The following is a 21240-nucleotide window of genomic DNA, read 5'->3' as shown; positions in this document are numbered from 1 at the left end:
CAACCACGGACTAAGATAGTACTACAACTATAGGATTCATAAGAGTTGCACGATATCAACTATCTATACATTAGATTATCTCGTGATTTTTCATTTATCGTCTGTCATATTTTTTCATATTATTTACTACAGACCACGAACTAAGATATTAGTTATGTTAGTTTATCTTAGTTCGTGGTATCAAAACCAATCATGGACTAAGATCTATATCAATATCTAACATGATTATTGATCAATTAACAAGTTAATAGGTCTATGGTACCATAGAACAATGATAGTACCAATGGGCAATGGTTGACGTGCCGGCATGACACACGTGCCGATGAAAACAGATGGGTTGGACTTTCCAACCATTGATATCAAACACAATAACACATGTATACAGTATTCTTTGTGTTCTATGATTTTTTTTTGAGGGGGGCTTAAACATTTTTCTACTTTCCTTATGCATACAAGTACACAATTATAGGTATAACTAATTTTTAATTTATTATCATTTTTTTTATTATTACTACATGGTACATATGTCATATACAATATGTAAAATATGTTATATTATAACGGCAGATTCTCAAAATTAAGCGCGGATTCGAATTAAAATTACGGGGGAGGGGCATGGCCCCTTGCCCCTCTGGATCCACGTCTGCTCAAAATATATATATTAAATAATATAATTCTCTAATACGAGAATGTGTTGTCTATGTGCGCATTAGTCTGAGAGAAAATTATATTGCATTGACATATCCTTGTCACTTTGTTTACTTAACTTACAAATGAATTATTTTCATTTTAACTTGTTCACCTTTGGAAATAGACATCATATAGTACTAGTACTATATACCTAAAACTAAATTTTTCAACTATATAATATTGTTTAGAAGTTATCAAATTTACTATCTTTTAAAAATGTATATTGTATTGAAAAAAAAATCGAAAAATGTAGAGTGGTATCTATACAAGAATACATATATAAATATATAATAATTTAATATGTCATAGACCTACTCATATATATATTATTATAACCATTTGAATTTTCGAAAATGTATCCAACCAATAAATAAAAACATTTAATTCATAGATTCATGTTTAAATTAATAAAATGTAATATTTTTTTAGTGTTTTGATTAGTTTAAATATATACAAGATTACAAGAAATCTGAAAGACATATTTTATACCTTTATAAATACCTACTTACTGCAAACTGTAGTTATTTATGATAGAATTTTAAAATATTACGTTTTTCATTTCATAATTATAATTTATAATTTAAACGTTCAATATGCTATACAACATTAAAGTTCAATTTATAGTTCACTGTTCATTGTGTACTCATATATTATTAATAGATATGATATATTAATATCGTATTACATTTAATGGTGTTTATATTGAAGTGGTGTTCGTGGATTTCTTTTTATCTAATAGGTAGCTGTAGGAATGTCGATTATGCCACGAAGGTATTTAAGTATTTTTATGCTACTCATTAAAATTTATTATTAATAGAAATATTTAAGTACTTGAACAAAAAAACACTTATAAACAAGGCAATTTACCGAGTACACGATCACCCCCTTTTTTTTTCAATAATGAAAATATCCAAAATCTGATTTTTGGAATTTTTTTAAATATATTTAAATTTTAAAAAGTTTTGTATTACCTAAGGATGAATTTTTTATGGAAGAGAACCCATTTTTCTACTATAAATTATTTAACGATTATTTTTTTTTTTCGAAAATGTTGACGCATCAAAATCACATTTCTTATGAGTATAGTTGTTGTGTAATTTAATTTTGCGTTGGTACCTAATAAGGCTAATATAGACCCATAATAAAAGGTTTGGATGATATATGATGGCTACACGCTACAACAATTTGAACATTTTAATAACTAATATTAATTTATTAACATTAATAATTTATAAAATTGGTCCAAATATAATTAATTAATAAATACTAAATATTATATTACAATAATTATATTTTATATTTTTGTAAAATAATTTTTAATGAGATCATTATTCTTAGAGACTAGACTGTTAAATAGTATAAACATTTTAATAACTGAGAAACTAGCAGCCGACTCGTTGGAATTTTAAATTAGGTAGGTACTTACATCAAGGTTTTTAAAATAATGATTAACTAAATAATTTATAGTAAAAAGGGGGGGGGGTTTGATTTGAAAAAGCAGAAGTTTGTATTGATACTGGACGCACTCCTATTGTAGTAAAAAAAAAATCTCAAAAAATTTAAAATATGGTTTTTTCTTTAAGAGTCAGTATATTTAAAAATTCTAAAAATTAAAATTTGAATAGATTCATAATTTAATTAAAAATGTAGATAAGTGATTAGTGCTCTGCTATACATTAAGTATCGAGTGAGTCACTATTATGTATTCACTACTGCAGTATATATAAATACGAAAAACAATCCTGAGCCTGAGCAGAAACTGCAGTCAATCAGCCTGATTTGCCTAATAAATAACACCGTGAAAAATAATTCTATAATAAAAATGATTGTGTTTCTAATTATAAATGTGTTAAACAATGTCAATAATTTATAAATAAAAAACAAATAGTCAATTTTTTCAATCAACAATTCTCCTTATAATATGTGTAATTAGTAATTATTATTACTATATTATACTTATCTGATCGATATGACAGACAAATCGAATCGCAAGTAGGGGAGAGGGGCTATAGAGGCTAAGCCCCTCCTAAACATTTCCAAATTTTTTTTTAAGCTTTATCAGTATTATTATAGTTTATGATGCAAAATTCGTGTTCGTATTTTTAAGATTATGTAATTCGTAAATGAACAAATTGTATTTATCGTGGTACCTATTATTTTTATTATTATTGTACATTGTAGACTTGTAACCATAAACCATAATACCTACCAAGAACTAAGAATAATAAGCATTAAGCATTCTTATTACGGAGTCTATTGTTGCAGCTCATATTGATATACCATTTGGCTATTATACGTTTTCCTAAAAGTTATGTGGTGTATACATGTATAATGTATATTATATATTATAAATATAATTTTGACAACTATTATAACTAGATGAAATAGCACATTTAAAAAAAATGTTTAGTAAGTTTTATTTTCTATCAATATTGTAATTAAGTAAGCAGTATATATATATCTATATGATGTACTAAACAATTTTTTAGGTGTTAATTACCTGTATAACTGCTTCAATGCTTCATTCAATAGCTAGGGCTTCAGCCCCCCAAATCTCTAACGTTATTTGCGCCTATGCATACCGTGGCGCCCAAGGTGTAGATTAATTAGAGTATAATCTATAATCCTTGCGTGGCACTGCAGCTCTGAATCGTTTTTTCGTAGGTATAGAATAATTTATAATTGAATTCAAATTTAATATTATTTGTGGGGACATAAAAATTGTACGTACCTATGTATGTTATAAATTGATTTTGTGATGAAACTAACCATCATGAATAGATATATTCATATAGGCCCATAGCCGTTCAAGATGAATTTATGGATTATAGATATATATACCCTAGCCTAGTGGCGTAACTGGGAAAAATCTAGGGGGGGCAATATAATATATTTATTATTATTAAAACCCTGACACCCCTCCGCCATCTAAAATATATATGTTTATCCCTCAAAAAATTATCTTTAATAATATTTAATCAATTTACAAATTACAACCATGGTTATAAAATCTATCACAACGATAGATCATAACACTATTGATAAGCGGTCTTTTTTGTTATCATTTTATCTATTCCGTAACATTCATATTATTCCAACTAATTTGAACTTGGGTGGCTGGTTTGGTAATACAATATCATTTATAACATACATTTTCCATTTTTTATTTTTAAAGATTAAGTTTTAATAATTTTTAAATTAAAAAACTATGATATGATAATATCATACAATACACAAAAATAATGATGTCTATGCTGAAGCGACTGCTCTCACCGAAGAGTATTAATATTGCCCAAAATGTGGTTTCTACCAAATGTAAGTACATTTTAAATATAATTTATTAACTATTAGATATCGTGTGCAATATTTATTATAATTTTATCTTGTATTTATGTCTGTTAAATATGAAATATTTGGGCCGTAGGGAAAGTTATTCCAACAGCAGTCCCCTTCCCTCGGTCCTCAATACCACAAAAAAAAAAAATAAAAAATATGAAAGATTTACTTATTAATATACCTACTTGTATGCAATATATTATATATATTATAAAAGTTAAACTATACATATTATATTACATTTTAGGCCCTGACATTTTGAAAGATTATACTAGATGCTATAGAACTTTAATTGTGCCTCAGACTAGAGTATTACAATTTCAGTCTGTATGTGTTCAGCAAGTGCGTTATGAAAGTTTTTTTAAAAAACGTAAGTGTCATTAATTATTTTTTTCTTAACAGGTAATTATTTATTATATTATATTTAATACTCTAATATGTGTATGTCTTAACACTAAATTTAAAAAAATCGAGTTCTCTGATCAGTTTATAATTTGTCAATACATTTTATTTTTAGATACGGCTGAACACATTTGGAAAAGTGTCACAAGTGTTAGTAATGCTGGTAAAAAACGAGGTCGTGGTAAAGGTGCTGGTAAAAGAAGAGCAAAAAATCTTAATAGAGGACAAGTCATTGGTGTTGGTATGTCTCTATTGTTTTTCATCTGAATTATTAAATTATGTTAATAATATTAATATGTTCTTAAACTTGGCAAAATAATAATAACTGAAAATAACTGATTAATAAAGTTTTAATTTTTTTGGGTTTATCTAATAAACTATGTTTAGAGTTCACCAATGGTCAGTAACTATATTACTCAATCTACTCTGTCTCATTAAAGTAACCTAATATAGTAACCAATTTTCGGCTTTTGTTTCTGACAATTGTTTGTATCAAAATAATCATTTTATTATCAATTTTAGCAAAGTATGCAAACTGGTTATTGGCATAATCAAGTAAGTCTCCTGAGAGTGGAGCACTTGTCACCCATTAACCATACCCATTAATGGATTGACAGATTAGATAGATTCTATCCATAGCCATTGTGTGCAGTAGTCAGCCACCTGAATTTAATTCTTATATGAGATAGAATATCTTATTTAATGATTATAAAATTTAAAATCTAGAATGTCACTTGTGTTAAATAAAAATATTTTATTGTTTTTTAATAATAGGTGTTGACAATATTATATGGCCCGGACTCAATGCTCCTATAATTAAAGGGCGAGATTTAATAAAAAGAACTAAATTACCTCCAGATCCTGAAAGACAAGCTCGTCTTATTAAGCTTAGAGATTCAATGGGTACATTTAAAATGTTAAGGTTGTCACCAACTGAACGAGGTTGGTCTGGTTCCAAAATGCCTGGACGCAGTATAGGACCACCAGATTCTATAAATGAATGTTTGTAGTATTATAATTGTTAAGCTTAAAATAATTTTTCTCTAGCATCTAATAATTTTATTATTATTTGTTAACAGATAACTTTGATGGTTTTGATACTAAAGTGTTAGAATTCAAAACTGTATTTTGTATGAAAGCTAATGCTGGTCGTTATAGAAGAATAAGTGTTGTTACTGTAACCGGTAATAAAAATGGTTTAGCTGGTTTTGCTTTAGGCAAAGCAGCCGATTCAAAAGCTGCACTAAGACGTGCTAAAAATAGGGCAGGACAAAAGTTAATGTATATTGAACGGTATAATAATCATACCGTTTATCATGATTTTTTTACACAATTCTGTAACACTAGAATATTTGTGGAAAAAAGACCTGAAGGTCATGGACTAATTTGCCATCGTGCTATAAAAACAATTTGTGAAATTATTGGTATTAAAGACCTGTATGCTAAAGTGGAAGGTTCTACCAATTTACAAAATATAGTTAAAGCATTTTTTTTGGGCTTATTAAAACAGGTTAGTTATATTTATGTTTCAGATTTGTATGCAAATACATATTTTATATTAAATAAAATTTACCAACTTAATGTTAAACATTTGAAAAAAAATTCCCGATATAACAAATTAAATATAATAATAACAATTATTATAATTTTATAAATATATTTCTATATATTTTATTTTAAGTATGTTTTGTGTTATTCGCTATTTTTCCATATTTTTATACATGCAATAAGAGCATAAAATAAAATAATTGATTTTTATGTAACACATCAGTATAATATTGTTTAATTTTATATCATACTATTTGTGACAATTTTAACCTACATCTAAATAGCACACAATTTTTATAATTCCATCAATTTTATAATTATTTCTATATTTTTAAAAATAAAAATGGCTCAATCAATAGTCAGTTCAAAAATTACTCTCAAATCACTTTGAAAAATTTCGTATTTTTATAATTAGTATTTACTATTTAGTATACATTATTTACATTGAAATTTATATAGTGTTAAAATTGCTTAACATATTTTAATGTTTTGGATTCTTGAATACATATAAATCGAACTCTTGACTTAAAATTTGTTTAGCAAAATTAATTAAATTTAATCCTAAAATATTATTCATTATTTACAGAAAACTCATCAACAATTGGCTGATGAAACAAATTATCATCTTGTAGAATTTAGAAAGGAAAATGATTATTTACCAGTAATTGTAGCATCTCCAAAAGGACCTGTTAAAACAGATCCTAAAGAAGCTCCTGATTTTTTGCAGTATGTTATGGATAATAAAGTAAGGCTGCGAAAGAAGAAATCTTTACCATTTTATACCAAAAAGACTCATTGGTATATTAAAGAGAAAAAGATTGAAACTGTTAGAAATATGGATAAGGTATAGTTGAAAATATAATTTTTTTTTTTATTTATAATAATTCTGTTTTTATTTTATCAATTTTATTATTAGGCAAAGTATAACTTACTAGCCGAGTATGGAGAAATAAGAAGTTTTTTGACTGATAAATATCCAGAGTGTAGACCAGTTCAGAAGAAATCATTTGTAAAAGAAGTTAACGAAGATGAAAATCAATGAGGAATTTATAGTTTGATTAATAAAATACTTATAATAATTTGTAAATTAAAATTATTCAAATGTTTTGCATACGTTTATTTACAATTTTTTTAATCTACACTGATTAATATTTAATTTATAACAAATGAATATCATACATTTTTTTCATTTGTTATTTGGCATTTATGCAAAATGTGATCTACCATATAATATTATATTTCACAAATAATATAAAATATAAATACAAATTATTTTTTAATTTTTTATCCTTAAAATGTTATAACAAAATAAAGTAGTATAAAATTTAATGTAATTTTGTAAAATAAAATAGGTATAGTATAATATTATCAATTTAAAAATTTTTAAATATAACACTGCAATTTTATTTTTTTAAATTTAACCCTACACTTTATGAATATTCTGTATTAAATTGATAAAAATATCATCAAATTTATATATTGATTGGTACCTAGTATCAATCATATATATATGTACATTTAGACGATTCGTCATACACATTTTCTACTAAATTTTGATTTTTAAATTGACCATAACAACTAATTTAATATATTTTATAGTATATGATAGATTAGATATTATTAAATTCTAAGTTGTGTGATAGATCACATGTTGCATGAATGCCTGTTCTTTAATTTCCTTTTTTCATAGCATTTTTATAATTTGATTGGTATGGTGGATATTAATATGATCTCAAGTTTATGGTACTGCTGTTCTTTCTCCAGCCCATGCTCTTAAATCCACTTTTGGTATAGAAGAACTTGCACAAGCTACCCTTTGATTCCTGAAAATCATAACAGTTATTAGTTATACAGATATGAGTTGACAATTAATAAGTATTATTTAAAAATATGAAAAGTCTTACAAAAATGATGGTTTTAAAAAAGCTAATGGTTGAATGAGAGCCATATCATCAGAATTATCACACAATAATCTTGCTAAACTACTCTTTCTGAGTTCTTGTAGTTGAACTAAAAAAATAATTTTATTAGCTTCAAAATATAAATACATTCTAAACTTCTAAACAGTTCACTGAACTGTAATTGTAATTAAAACTGTAATTTACAGTTGTTAAATTTAGTTACCTTGATCAAAGGAAGATGGATGACCGCCTTCTTCATAGAAAAATCTATCACCACGTCTAAGTCTAGAGAATTGATCTCCAATGATGCATACAAAAGTAGGGCCTACTAGAGCATCTTTCAACGGTTTTTCTGAAACTCCTCCAATATATAAGTCTATTTCGTCTACTGAACTGTACAATCGTGCGAGTCTAATAATAGTCTAGAACAAAAATAATATTGTTAACATAGATGGTAATATTCTATTTTATTATATTAACAGGGTAATGAATTTAATGATTTTTAAATTTTATTCTAAATTATTAGAGAACAATACATAATTAAAATTATAACATTACTTAACATAAAATTGTATTTCCTATATTTTAGATACTGCTGCATATAAACAGAATTATTTTTATTTCATAATTCAGCAAAATATTATGGATTTGGTATTTTGGTGTTTTTTATGACTATTTATTTTTAGATTCTTACTATAAGTTCACTTAAAATTTTAATAAATACTATCTACTGGAATGGAGGTAGGTACCTTTCATACCATAACTATAATTTTGTAGATTTATCTTGTTTGATTAAATTTCATGTATTATTATGGAATATTTAGTTTATTAAATTCATATCCCTGAATATATTATAATAATTAGTATAGTAGTATGTACTTGTGGTTCCATATATTCTTCTAAATCGTTCCAGTTTCTTGCTTTTTCATACCCACATACTTGTCGCCATTCATTGTACGGTGGTAAACCATGATCACGCCCTCTTTGTACATTTAATGCTACTAGATCAAGTCCAAAATTTAGATTACCTTGGAATAAATGATCAGTGATCTATGGATGAAGTATTAAAAGTAATTAAGTATTAAAATATAACAAACAGGAGTAAATAATATGCTTAGAAATGTTGCCAAATTACTTCTCTAGTAAAGAATCTATCAAAATTTTGAGAGCTTTGGAAAGATATTCCTCTGATAAAGTCATCTAAAGCTCCTTCTTTGTATAAACTAAATGGTGCAAAATGCTGTTTGCTGAGTACAAGATTTTCTCTGATGTTACCAAATTTTCCATAACCACTGAAATAATTAAAAAAATGTTTAAACTACGATCAAAATAAAATTGCACTCCTAGAAATTGACTAACTGGATGTTTCCCTGAATAAGTGTGTGACCGAATCGGTAAGCAGCTGCCGCAAAAGCATTGGTTATTCCAGCATTTAACTCTGGATCATAATTTCTTGTCCACCCATTTTCTGCTGGAGATAGCCCAAATTTGGCCATATAACTTCTACCTGTACCAGAGAAATCGTTAGAACGGTATTACATTTCAATGGGATTCTGTATATAGGCAGGAAGGTAGTCTTACCTAAAACGATCGGCAAAAATTCATTATAGGTTATGTGTTGTATCTGAGCAATGATTATTCTTCGCGTTTCTTGGAATATTGCTTCGTCGCTCCAACGAGGGTTTAGTCGGGACAACTCGAAAGCGATACGATTATGCTCACGCAGCCAAATGGTGTGCAAAAGAGCTAAATCTATTTGTTCGTTTACGCGTCCGTCGCCTGTGCAAAAAGTACACATAAAGTTTTATAAAATAAAACTACATATTTGAAACTCGAGATGTAGTTTACTTACCCGCCTTAAAACAAGCAGATCTGCCGGTATCGTCGGAACACTCGGAAGGATTTCCCGGTAAAAGCTGCTTTCCTCTGATATTTTGTGATTGGAGCATACCACCTCGGAACGTTCGGAGGCTTTGCTGAGTGGCCAGCGAAGACCCGTATATATTAGATCCATCGAGGTAAGCGGTGATTTGATTCATCTAATGATAAAATCATAACACAATGCGTTCGAGGTTTGAATACGTTTTTAGTGGCGAGTTTGTACAAAGCTTATTAATAATAGGTATTTATTTATCGATGTAAATAGTTTTTTTTTCACCTGTTCCCTGGGTCCAAAATTACATTCGGGACGTGGCGCTGGTAGTGATCTGACGAACTCCATGCACCTCTCGCCAAAAGGCGCGAACATATGATCGTTACGGGGGATTTCTATCTGGAAACAGTCCGGGTGGCGTAGAGAACTTTCGATTTCTCGTCCATTTCTACAACACGATATCCCACTACCCATTTGACCTCTGCTTATGGGTGTATGCGTTGTATCGTGGTCTAAGAATTGTCCCCATTGCATTAACAGCATTGTGTAATTTTCAGACGGCGAATCCACATCTTGCGTAAATGTGACACTCACTTGTCTCGCACTTGGCAACGGCGACCCGTTGGCTGCTCTCGACCTCGGAGAATTTACACCTGAGTTTCGTACACAACGGTCAAATATTTATAAAGCATATTATATTTTAATAAAAAATGATAACATTATATTATTTATATTTATTATTTTTAAATCTCTTATACTTAATCTATGTAGTATTAACTATACTATTTTTATTCGTCTATATATTTTCGTACTTCTTTATTCGTATAGACAATGAGGGTTGTATAATTTATTTTATAATAACTATAATAGGTGAACAACAATGTATAATAGGTCGAATAGGTAGATACTACATGTTGTATTATAACTAATCAGCTTAGACGTATAATATTGTCACACTTATTAACTACTTATTAGTTGGATATTATACTTATGTAGGGTTTGAAGGTTTCATAATAAATCACTAAACAATTACTTAATGTATCAATAGTGAAATAATAGTTCATTCAATTTTAATAAATTATTTAATATAATTTCTATATTTATTTGTATATTATTTTAATTAATTAATTTTTATACATCCTGGCATTACATTTTTATGCTTATTATTAGGTATCAAATATTTTGTAATAATAATATGATTAAATAATTTATTTTTATTATCAAAAGTATTAAGTAATAAAAAACAATAAAAAATTGCTTGAATGATTTTTTTAGAATTATTTGAATAGAAAACATATAAATAATTTTAAATTATAATTTTTCAAAAAAAAAAATTAATTTTCAAACATAATTCTAATACTAATGTATCATTGTATAATTTATATTAATTATAATATAAGTAAAAAATATTATTAAATTATTTGTTGTAGTACTGTAGTAGGTATATATGTATAAATTGTATAATGTACCAATGTACTTCACTAGGTGAGTATTTAAAACCTATGTTATTATATTGTTATAATGTAGTAAATATTTTATTCTTATTCAGGCACGTATACAAGGGGTTCAACCCACCCCCCTCCAAAATAATTTCGAGTAACGAGGAAAAATTGTTTTATTATGTTGTGGCACAATTTGTATTGCTATATTTTGTACCTCCCCCCTCGGTTTTTTTTATATATACGTGCCTGTTCTTACTATTCTTAGTATACCTACCTATTATTGTCTTATTTATAATAACTTAGTTATTCTTTTTTCAAATTTATATTAAATTTTAGTTCTTTTATATTAAATTTAATTAATTTTTTTAATAATTTATTAATTGAATATTTTTTTGATTTGTATATTCAAATATTTATATTTTATTTAAAATAAAAGCAACTATGACCAATTTACCAATAAAAGCAACAAACTATGAGATGACGTGTTTCAGAAAAAGGTTATTTTGAAATTTGATTTAAAAATTTTGTAATATGTAGATATAGAGTATCGATATTTATTATTTGTTAAAGTTAATTTCTATTTTAATTTTTGTAAAAATATTTACTATTATTTATTATTGTCGTAATTACCTATTACGAAATTACTAAACAATACTTTCTTCTATATTTTTATATATTGTTTTGTTTATAATAATTAATATTTATGCATTTATTCGGAATAAAATAAAATTTATAACCGTGTGATTTAAAATAAAAATTTAACTTTAGTTTTTAATATTTTCGTGTTTAAAATTACAAATCATAGTATGTTTAATCTTTAATCAAAAAAAAAATAACTAATTATCTTTCGAATACACTTTTAATCGAATAATTGCAAAAAAATCATTTGAACAATTTTTTATTTGAATAACGCCATACTTAGACAATCATAAATGCTTGAAAAGCAGTTATTTTTCTACTGATTACAAGACAATAGACATGTTATTATAATGTTTTATTTCAAGTGGAATAGTCACCGTAATAGGTACTCACCGTCTCCATATTTTGGAGGAAGAATTCTCTGTAAAGCCGTGCTAGCTCGCCCCCAAAGCTCGTGTTGGATATTATTACAAGACCCATCAGTTGATCTGTATTTATGAGGTTGGCAAAATGATGTCCTAGGACAAGTATCGCCAAGTACTGTGTCGAGAATACTGAAACTCGGTAAGGCAAATGTACCTTGCTCACGTGTCAAGTTGAAACTATACAATGATAAAAAACACGTATAAACTTAAAAATTGAATAAATTATTGGTACTTAATAATAAATAAAATACTGAAATACATACTCGTATAGCCGTATATGAAATATCACTGTATTTCACACATATTTAACATGCATAAATTATGAGATGGATTATTGATTATAATTATAGCTAACATTAGCCTATATTATCTATAGGTAAATATACGTATTTATTATACCTAGTCTAATTCTAATAGTCTTTACTCTGTACTCAGTATACATATTTAACTCTGTCTATACCATAAACGGATATTATAAAATATAATACGTATGTTTCCTATATGTTGTTGTTTTTAATTCGAAATATTTTCTTAATAATTTATTAAATAATGCAATATCACCAATATAATAAAATTTAGATAGGTATATTAGATAGGTACTTGACTGTCGACTAACTAATTCAGTAAATAACTTTTAGTTTTTTAGACTAATATTAAATGTCGAAAATCCTTCAGGTGTTAGTATAATTATATAGTCTATTATTGCGAACGGAACATATAATGTAATTATTACATTGTTAATATAATAGTCAAGCAGTCAGGGTTAAGAAGGCGTCACAATACGTCTTCGTTTAACGATCATTGTGTAAAATGTATATGTACATAATTCATTAGTTTTTAAATTCGTCCCTACAATTATTCTTATACACACACATAATATACACCCGATCAGTCATACAGAAATATAGGATGCATCACAATCATATGTTAAAACTTTTACCTCCATCCGATGATTAATAATTAATTACCTACGTAGTACTCATGTACTCGGATAACCTAAGGGCTAATATGAACAATAAGAGTTAAATAAATAAAAAAAATGCACAGGACTGAGTACATTGTTATCACAATATGCATTACGTTCCTTATTATAGCATTAATATATTATATTTTATAGCACATAATTTATTATTGTTAATATTGTACAATATAGGCCCTAGTGGGGAGAGGAATACCTACATTATCTGTATAATACATTTAAATTTAAAAAAATTGTGCTTATGCATACATTATTATAGATAATTTTAATAATTGCTATAAGAACAACTTTCTAATTTATACCTATTAGATATACAAGGATTTTGACAGAAAAAAGGTTAAATCCCTGATCCCTATACAAGCACGTATACATGGGGGGGGGGGGTTCAACAAAATATTTCCGAAATAATTTCTAGTAACGAGAAAAAAATTGTTTTATTTTGTTGCGACACAATTTGTATTGCTAAATTTATATATAATCTAAAACCCTGGTTACGCCACTATAGCCGTGTCTAGTCGTCTAAAACTCTAGACCTTTATGGCCAGAGATAAAATATAAATTTATAATCATATGAGTCCATCTAGTTTCCAGATCAATGTCTTAGATTATTCTTCGACTATAATAATAATTATTATGGCTTCAAATATTTTTCTCGTTTCAAAAATATATGAACCGCACTTCTTAAACAAGCGTTGGAGCAAAAAAATGCATTAATCTTCTAATGGTATAATTGATACTTTAGAGAAATTCAAATAAAAAATTCCAGGTACTTCTAAAGAATTCTAAACATATTTATAAATTTCGATTTTTTTTTCAATTTTTATTGATATAATGTTCGTTTCTAATCTATTCTAAAGCATAAAAATATAATATTCATATAGATACAATGATTGAATAATTTTCCATTGAATTCAAACTTAACACATCCACAGTATCAATAACCTAATCAATAACGAGGTACATTCAGACTTCAAAGTCAGACCAGAGCGAGTTCTCTATTTTTTTTTAATACGCATTTAAAAAGCTATAGGATAACAATTGTTTTTTCTACCCTTCTTCGTGGGCGTTTTGGTAAAATATTATTACTACTCATGATTTTCAGAATCCGATCCATTCAAGACTTTAAGAGTTAATATATATATATACATACAGCTTACATTTTACATATCGCATATCTCGATGGAGAGCGCACCTTTTTGCGCCACTATAGATATAATCAGGGGCGTATACAAAGGGGGCGTGGGGGTCAGATCCCCCCCATTGGATTTTTATTATTTTTTTGTTTTTGATTACATTATATGCAGTATGCACTAAAATGCATTATTTTGTGATATTATAATCTATCGAGCTATTGAATTATGAAAATTTTCTCAATACTAAATACCATTATAATTTTATTTTATTTTATCTGTAGCAAAGTAATGTTTATTTAGTCGAAATATTCAATAACGACTATGTTTATACTTTATTATAGCATATCTTATTATTTATAAAGACAATACTTTATATATAATAATATGTATGTATGCTCGAATAAAAGGGCTATGCTTCCACTGTGAGCCTGTGTTTAAAATGTTATCAGATATTATTGTTGTTATTACATTATGAGAAATAACTAATGAGATCATTATCGCTATGGGTTTAGTTCACCGCGTATACGTTGTACACTAGTACATAGTACGTACTACGTACCTACCATTTATTTATCTGAAAACTAAAAAAAGACACTCACAGGATTGTTGAAAATGTGTGAAAATGTATTTGTTATAGGAACGGCTAAATGGCCTACACTTATGCCAGTTAATAGAAATATTTAATTACAGCAGAAGTTTTAGACTAATTAGCAAAAAAAAAATAGAAAACTATTTGTTAATTCAATTATTATTTATTTTATTTATACATTTAATGATGTAGCATTTTATAATACAGAAATGTTGACTTTATGGAGTGTTGGAGTGAATAATCTACCATATTGTGTTTAATGTGAATTTTGAATCAATTCAAATTATATTCATTCAAATTTCATTGTTCATCATTTGTTCTTATATTTTACTACCAAAGTAAAAAGTTTTGGGAGGGCGGGAATTTTTCAATTTGCCCCCCCCCCCATTTAGCTTTTTTTTTCGATCCCCCCTTTCAGAAATAATGTCTACGCCACTGGATATAATACGTCTATTATTTATTCTATTGTAACGTGTTATGTGTAAATTAGAATCTATGTACCATTAAAAACTCACTCGTTTACAAGCCCCACGCTGGCATCCACGGATTTCTGGGCCTGTTCACCTTCTGTGAGGGTCTCGTTGGTGGTCGGGAAGAGCTCTTGGTGCCATGCTGCGGCACTGCCTGTGGGCACCAGTATTCGTTTCGTAAATAGAGACGTAACAAGTACCCGTCGCTCGTTTAAGCGTTGCAGCGCGTTTGTCGCGGCGATGTTTAACTGTTCCGGCGTGAATGGTGGTATTTCGACGGGCGGCGGCGGCGGTGCTCTGATCACGCCGGTAACTGTGGTCGCAGCCGACGTCTGTTGGTTGTTGGCTATATGTACGACATCATGGTTCCGAGAAAAAATTTCAAAATAATATTTATCATTATATACCATGATCTACAATACCATTTTTAGACTAATATAATATAAGATATATCATTTATATAATAAATAATATATATACATATATATATAGTAGGTACGACACAATAAAACTGCGATTAAGTGTCCAAAAGCTTAAGGTTTGCCCTGAAATACAATAAACACTTAGCACTTTAACAGCCTTTTTTAACTTTTAAACTTTAATCGATCTCCTTACTTCTAAGAAAAATCTTAATTGATACAGTTTTACGGTTACATATGATTTTATTCCTTTTCCTCTCATTTAAAAATAAAATATAATTGATTAAACCATAAAAATAAAGTTCTACTTTTTCAGATATCCATCACAACAATTTTGACTACCCGAATTTTATAAATGTTGTGTAAATAGACAATTAAATAGCTTTTACGGGTATACTAAATTGGCTAGGATTAGTTTCTAATAATTATATAACTATTATACATTTTTACATATATTTAAAAACAAAAAATTAATAACAATAAACAACTCGTTATAAAAAAAAATTAACTTATTAAAAAAAACCGTTCCCAACTTCCATTTTCATTAACTTGTATATTTTACTATGATATTTTTAACATTTATATATCAATTTATTACAAATTAATAGTTAATAATTTTTATTTAATTTTTTAAAATTTAATTTGAATGTATGTATAACAAAAATATTTGAGGAAAGGGATTATACGACTGCTTAAATCTACGGGTCCCGGAATCATATCCAACTCGCTATCCACATTTAAATAGGATTGACCGCAATCACACATTATTATATATCATTATAAAGGAGCTATGAAATAATAAATGCATTATATTTTATATTATATCTTTTATGTTTGCGTGTATGCGATATATACGCGCCCTAGAGCTCATTAGCATGCGAAACCCGTTTGGGACCAGTTATATTATTATGAATTATTACTGAGCAGCAATCGGTGATTCCGTAGATCAATGACTCCTGAACGAATGTGTGGGTATATATATATATATACCCACCATACGAGTTATTTATTTCCTCTGTTCGGGTTTCACATGTCATTTATACCTTCGGCTTTTATTGCAATACTTATAAAAATATGCCCGTTTTACATATTATATAGGTAAACATGCAGATCAGTGGAACCCATTATGTTCTTTATGAATGAATAAAAATAAAAGAAGTTAAAAAAATAGATGTCTGCAATATATATCTATTAATAGATGATCCGGATGCGTGTGCATGAGTATCGCAGGCGGTATAATATGGAGACCTACATGTATTACAACTATAGCAGGTACCCCTTTAGGTATAGGTACTACTATATTGCTATTTATGTCTAAACTTCAATGACTGCGTCATTTTAAACTTTATAGAAAAACGCGTTCCAGACGATTATCTTGCGTACTCGTTGGTCTACTGCAACAAAGCATTATAACGTGGGTCCTTGATACTTGGTGAATATTTGCATATTCGTCACTACCGACGCAGACCTTGCCATTGTTAATGAAATTTTAGAGAACGTAATAATCACGAGCAATATTATGATGATTATGCATTTTTACAGGTTTTTACTATATTTTGTTAGAATTATTTCATCGGTTTTAATTTAAATTTAGATGAAACGAAAATAAATGTTGTAAATAATAGTATTCAAATGAAATTTTTGTTATCGGACAAACAAATTAATATTATTAACTGCGTTCTATCTATTTTACCTAAAATAAATTAACAATATGTAAAAATATTAAATATGGTAAAACTTTAAACGTTACCCTTAAATATAAAATACAAATATTGTTATTTAAATTCAAAAAAATTTACAACAATGTATAATGTACAACAAAATGTACCTAAAATAAATTCTACTCATAATCTCTTTAATTATGACGCAAACAATTTATTTGTCTATTATTTACGTACATACTTGTTTAATAATATTGTGATAAATAAAATTCTTATTACTATATTTTGCTAGATAGAAATGTCTTATTTAAAGGAATTTTAGCAAATCTCTATAAATTAAGTTTGGTGAATATATACTTAAAATACATTATATTATATATCATATAGTACACTATAATGTATTAATATTTATTAATTAATACTTGTAAAATTATAATTTTTTTTTTGTTTTGTATTAAAAAAAATCGATTATGGCGTAGGTTGTATAGGTAGGTGGGTTTATTTGAATTATTAATAGATATTAATAAATAATTTATTGGCTTCAAAGTAATTTTACTTTATAGTAATACAGTTTATATAATATTTAATGATAAGTCAAATAATTTAAGTTATTGTTTTCAATATCAATGAATTACGTCTTTCAAATTTACTGTTAAAATAAGAATTTTCAAATTTTTTTAAGGAACCAATGTACTATATTTGTTAAGAATATGACAATCAGTTTTTTTTTGCAATATAACAGTTACATATTTACATTATGTTTTCAAAATGCCAATTGATGTAGTCAAATGATGAATGAAAAAAAACAAATTTGAATTTGTCGTCAAGTACATTCGTTAAGTTCAGTCTTACATTTCTCGCATTTTTATGATTTAATCTGTCTTAATATTAAAATATTTTTAATAAAAAGTTGAAATTAAAGAAATTTCTTATTTAAATTTTTGAAGAAAAAGAACAAAATTATTACATTAAACGCATTTTAAGAAGACTTAATGAAAATACAAATTAGTTTTTAAAATTTGTATCTAGATAAGTCGGGTACGTTGGAAATAGAAAAAAATAAATTCCTATAAGTTGTGAGTATTGGAAAAAAACAGAAAATCTTTGTTTTCATACTTAAGATAAAATTTATATAAACCATTCAACAAATTGTTATTAAATAGCAAAAAGAAATAATATCAAATATATTATATTGCCATAATATGCATTGTCAACTAATGCATAAAGATTATTAAATTATTATATATTATACGAATATAATATTATACATTTATACATAATACTATGAATAAATGTATACGTAATTGATTGTTTTTTTTTAAGAAAAAAAGCAAAAAATTCATTTTTAATAATTATTATTAATTATTATGTATACTTAATAATAATTTTTGCTAGATTTCACGGAAAAATAACCTTGTAAGAACAGTTCTTAACTAATAACTATTGGTACCTAATGATATTTTTAATACAAAAAAATACATTCTTGTTTCCCAGACTATCATTATAAATACAATTATACTCAATAGTTTCATTAAATTATATATGAAAAGAAAAAAAATCGAAGAATTTCTACTATATATTATTTTAATGAAAATATAGTAGGTATTTATAGTATTTGTATCTATACAAAAACAAAACGAGAATGTTTTACTTAAAACTTGAGATGATATAAACTTAAAATGTAAATGTTGTGATGTACGAAATTTGTAATTTTAACCACACCAGTCCAAAACGTGAATACATCAAATGACAGTCATAATGTTTATATCATGTTTAATATATTATGTATCCTTATAAAATATAATAATATTCCTATTGCTATATAGTATATATATTACCTGGATTAAGGCTTTTAAAAGGACAACACACGCCAAATTCGTTGACCGCCAACTTGCACGGTTGTCTTTTGATTTCGGGAAGTTCGGCGTAAAACAACAAACAACTGACCAGTGGCCGGCACGATCCCAATTCACCGTTCGCTGTCTTGCACAATCCCTGGGTACTAGGTGATTTCCTGAATGGTTGCTCGACTGGCGGTGCCGGTTGCACTTGCTGCTGCAGTACGGGCTGTACGGGCTGCACAGGTTGCGGTACGGTTTGCGCACCTCTGAGCCTGTCCTGTATCCTCTGCTGGAGGACCAGTTGTTGCCGCTGGATGTCCTGAAACATCTGCACGAACTGTTGCTGTTGCTGGAACAGCGAATCCCGGAGTCCGGGGTCCTGCGGCCTGGCCTCAAGTGCCTGCTGCACCTGCTGCAACTGCACCTGTACCTGGTTCTGTTGGAACTGTAGCTGCTGTTGTTCAAGCTGTTCGGGGAATATTTCCGTGAGGAAAGGCTGCTGTTGCTGTTGGGTGCGGACCGCCACAGCGGCCAGCAGCAAGAGCAACGGTAACGCAATCATTCGCGTCATGTTGCGGTTCGAATGTGCGGACGTCTACTGAAGAATGAACCGCGCACAGTCGCGTACGGACGGATGACGGCGACAGCGATGATGATGCGGTGATGAGCCCACCGCGGTTCACGTGGGTCGATCGACGGTCGTCCAAGGTCATGGCGCTCATGCAGTGCGAGTCGAGTCGAACGATATTAAATATGCATACCTATATAGAGGTATATATGCCCTTTTCGCACACGTACTGTATATTAGTTGCGAATTTATTTAATGTTGCCAAAAATCAAACCGGTAACCGGCACAATATGTAAATAGCTGGCATAATATAATATGATTTATATAAGTACTTGCCGATCCTTTTTTACGTCAATACTGTATTATACCTACATCACATGGAAAAACCTACGAACTACACCGTTTGTGACGTGGTCCAGCTGACCTTGAGATAATAATTTTTCCCCACGATAGTGTATCCGTAATATATTACCGTATAATACAGTATAAACCATATATTACGGTGATTTACCTATTGAGCACGCTCACCCCTATTTTTTTCCTTTTATAGCTGCTTATTGAATTTATTTGAACTCTGATTTTTGGAAATTTTAAGTAAATATTTAAGGACCATATTTTCAATTTAGAAACCTTTTTCAGGGAATTTTTAAGCAAATATAATAGTAATAGTCATATAACAATTTGAACGAGTGGTTTCTGAATTATTCAAATGGATTATAATATACCGTAATACTGAGGATAATAGTCTAAAAAATGGTTTTACAATAGCATAAAATAATTGAAATATTGGATCATACCTAGTACTTGTTATGTTATGTAAAAAATGTTTGCAAATAAATTATAAAATATTAATTAAGCACCAACATTTTCAAAATCTCATTACCCCTTGTACTTTAAATCCATTATCATGGAGTATGGACCTATGATCATATTAAGTAAATAATTAAAAAATTATCCGTTCAAATTTTAATATAAATATTAGATAGGTATATCAACGTTTTCAAAAAACCTGATTAAAAAATAAAAATAAACTACTTACTGAAAAAAGAGGTGATACTAATTTTACCAAATAGTTAGCGGATATTAGCCCAGTAGCCCAGGACTCTCCTATTAAGCAGTATAAAAAATGTATAATAAGTGTCTATTTGAAATATGATCCTTAATCTTAATGTTCAAAAAATCAAAATTATTCAAATTCAATATTAAAGGAAAAATGAGAGTTAGCTTGCTTAGAGAATCACCCTGTATTATAACCAATATAATATAATATTATACATGAGTACATCACATTAGGCTGCGCATTATTCGATATAACTGAAAATTT

General features: G+C 28.0%; 2 protein-coding genes across 2 annotated transcripts; one reads left to right on the top strand and one right to left on the bottom strand.

The window, feature by feature from the left end:
* Positions 1-3787: 3787 nt before the first annotated feature.
* LOC113552965 (28S ribosomal protein S5, mitochondrial) lies at positions 3788-7089 on the top strand. The gene is made up of 7 exons (XM_026956032.1): positions 3788-4005; positions 4274-4396; positions 4544-4669; positions 5203-5430; positions 5508-5938; positions 6563-6820; positions 6893-7089. Exons 1-7 carry the CDS (start codon positions 3933-3935, stop codon positions 7016-7018), a joined length of 1365 nt encoding a protein of 454 aa, XP_026811833.1. The 5' UTR covers positions 3788-3932; the 3' UTR covers positions 7019-7089.
* A 275-nt stretch (positions 7090-7364) lies between these two features.
* Positions 7365-19982, bottom strand: LOC113552964 (peroxidase-like). The gene is made up of 12 exons (XM_026956031.1): positions 19346-19982; positions 15473-15773; positions 12225-12433; positions 10036-10403; positions 9730-9916; positions 9459-9656; positions 9237-9384; positions 9013-9169; positions 8757-8927; positions 8101-8299; positions 7881-7986; positions 7365-7799 (listed from the first exon to the last, which is right to left on the bottom strand). The coding sequence occupies exons 1-12, from the start codon at positions 19917-19919 to the stop codon at positions 7715-7717; spliced, it is 2703 nt and encodes a 900-aa protein (XP_026811832.1). The 5' UTR covers positions 19920-19982; the 3' UTR covers positions 7365-7714.
* Positions 19983-21240: the final 1258 nt, after the last annotated feature.

This window comes from Rhopalosiphum maidis, chromosome 2 (assembly GCF_003676215.2).
Source record: "Rhopalosiphum maidis isolate BTI-1 chromosome 2, ASM367621v3, whole genome shotgun sequence".
NCBI classification, from domain to species: Eukaryota; Metazoa; Arthropoda; class Insecta; order Hemiptera; family Aphididae; genus Rhopalosiphum; species Rhopalosiphum maidis.
Note: the sequence above shows the minus strand (reverse complement) of the source record. Positions and strands in the feature narration are given on the sequence as shown.

Excerpts from the sequence above, each read along its gene's own strand:
- LOC113552965 (XM_026956032.1), top strand. The coding sequence starts at position 3,933 with ATGATGTCTATGCTGAAGCGACTGCTCTCACCGAAGAGTATTAATATT. Across the intron at positions 4,397-4,543 it reads TGAAAGTTTTTTTAAAAAAC|ATACGGCTGAACACATTTGG; the intron begins GTAAGTGTCATT and ends TTTTATTTTTAG. Across the intron at positions 6,821-6,892 it reads CTGTTAGAAATATGGATAAG|GCAAAGTATAACTTACTAGC; the intron begins GTATAGTTGAAA and ends TTTTATTATTAG.
- LOC113552964 (XM_026956031.1), bottom strand. The coding sequence starts at position 19,919 with ATGACGCGAATGATTGCGTTACCGTTGCTCTTGCTGCTGGCCGCTGTG. Across the intron at positions 8,300-8,756 it reads AAGAATATATGGAACCACAA|ACTATTATTAGACTCGCACG; the intron begins GTACATACTACT and ends TTTTTGTTCTAG. Across the intron at positions 7,987-8,100 it reads TCCATCTTCCTTTGATCAAG|TTCAACTACAAGAACTCAGA; the intron begins GTAACTAAATTT and ends TTATTTTTTTAG.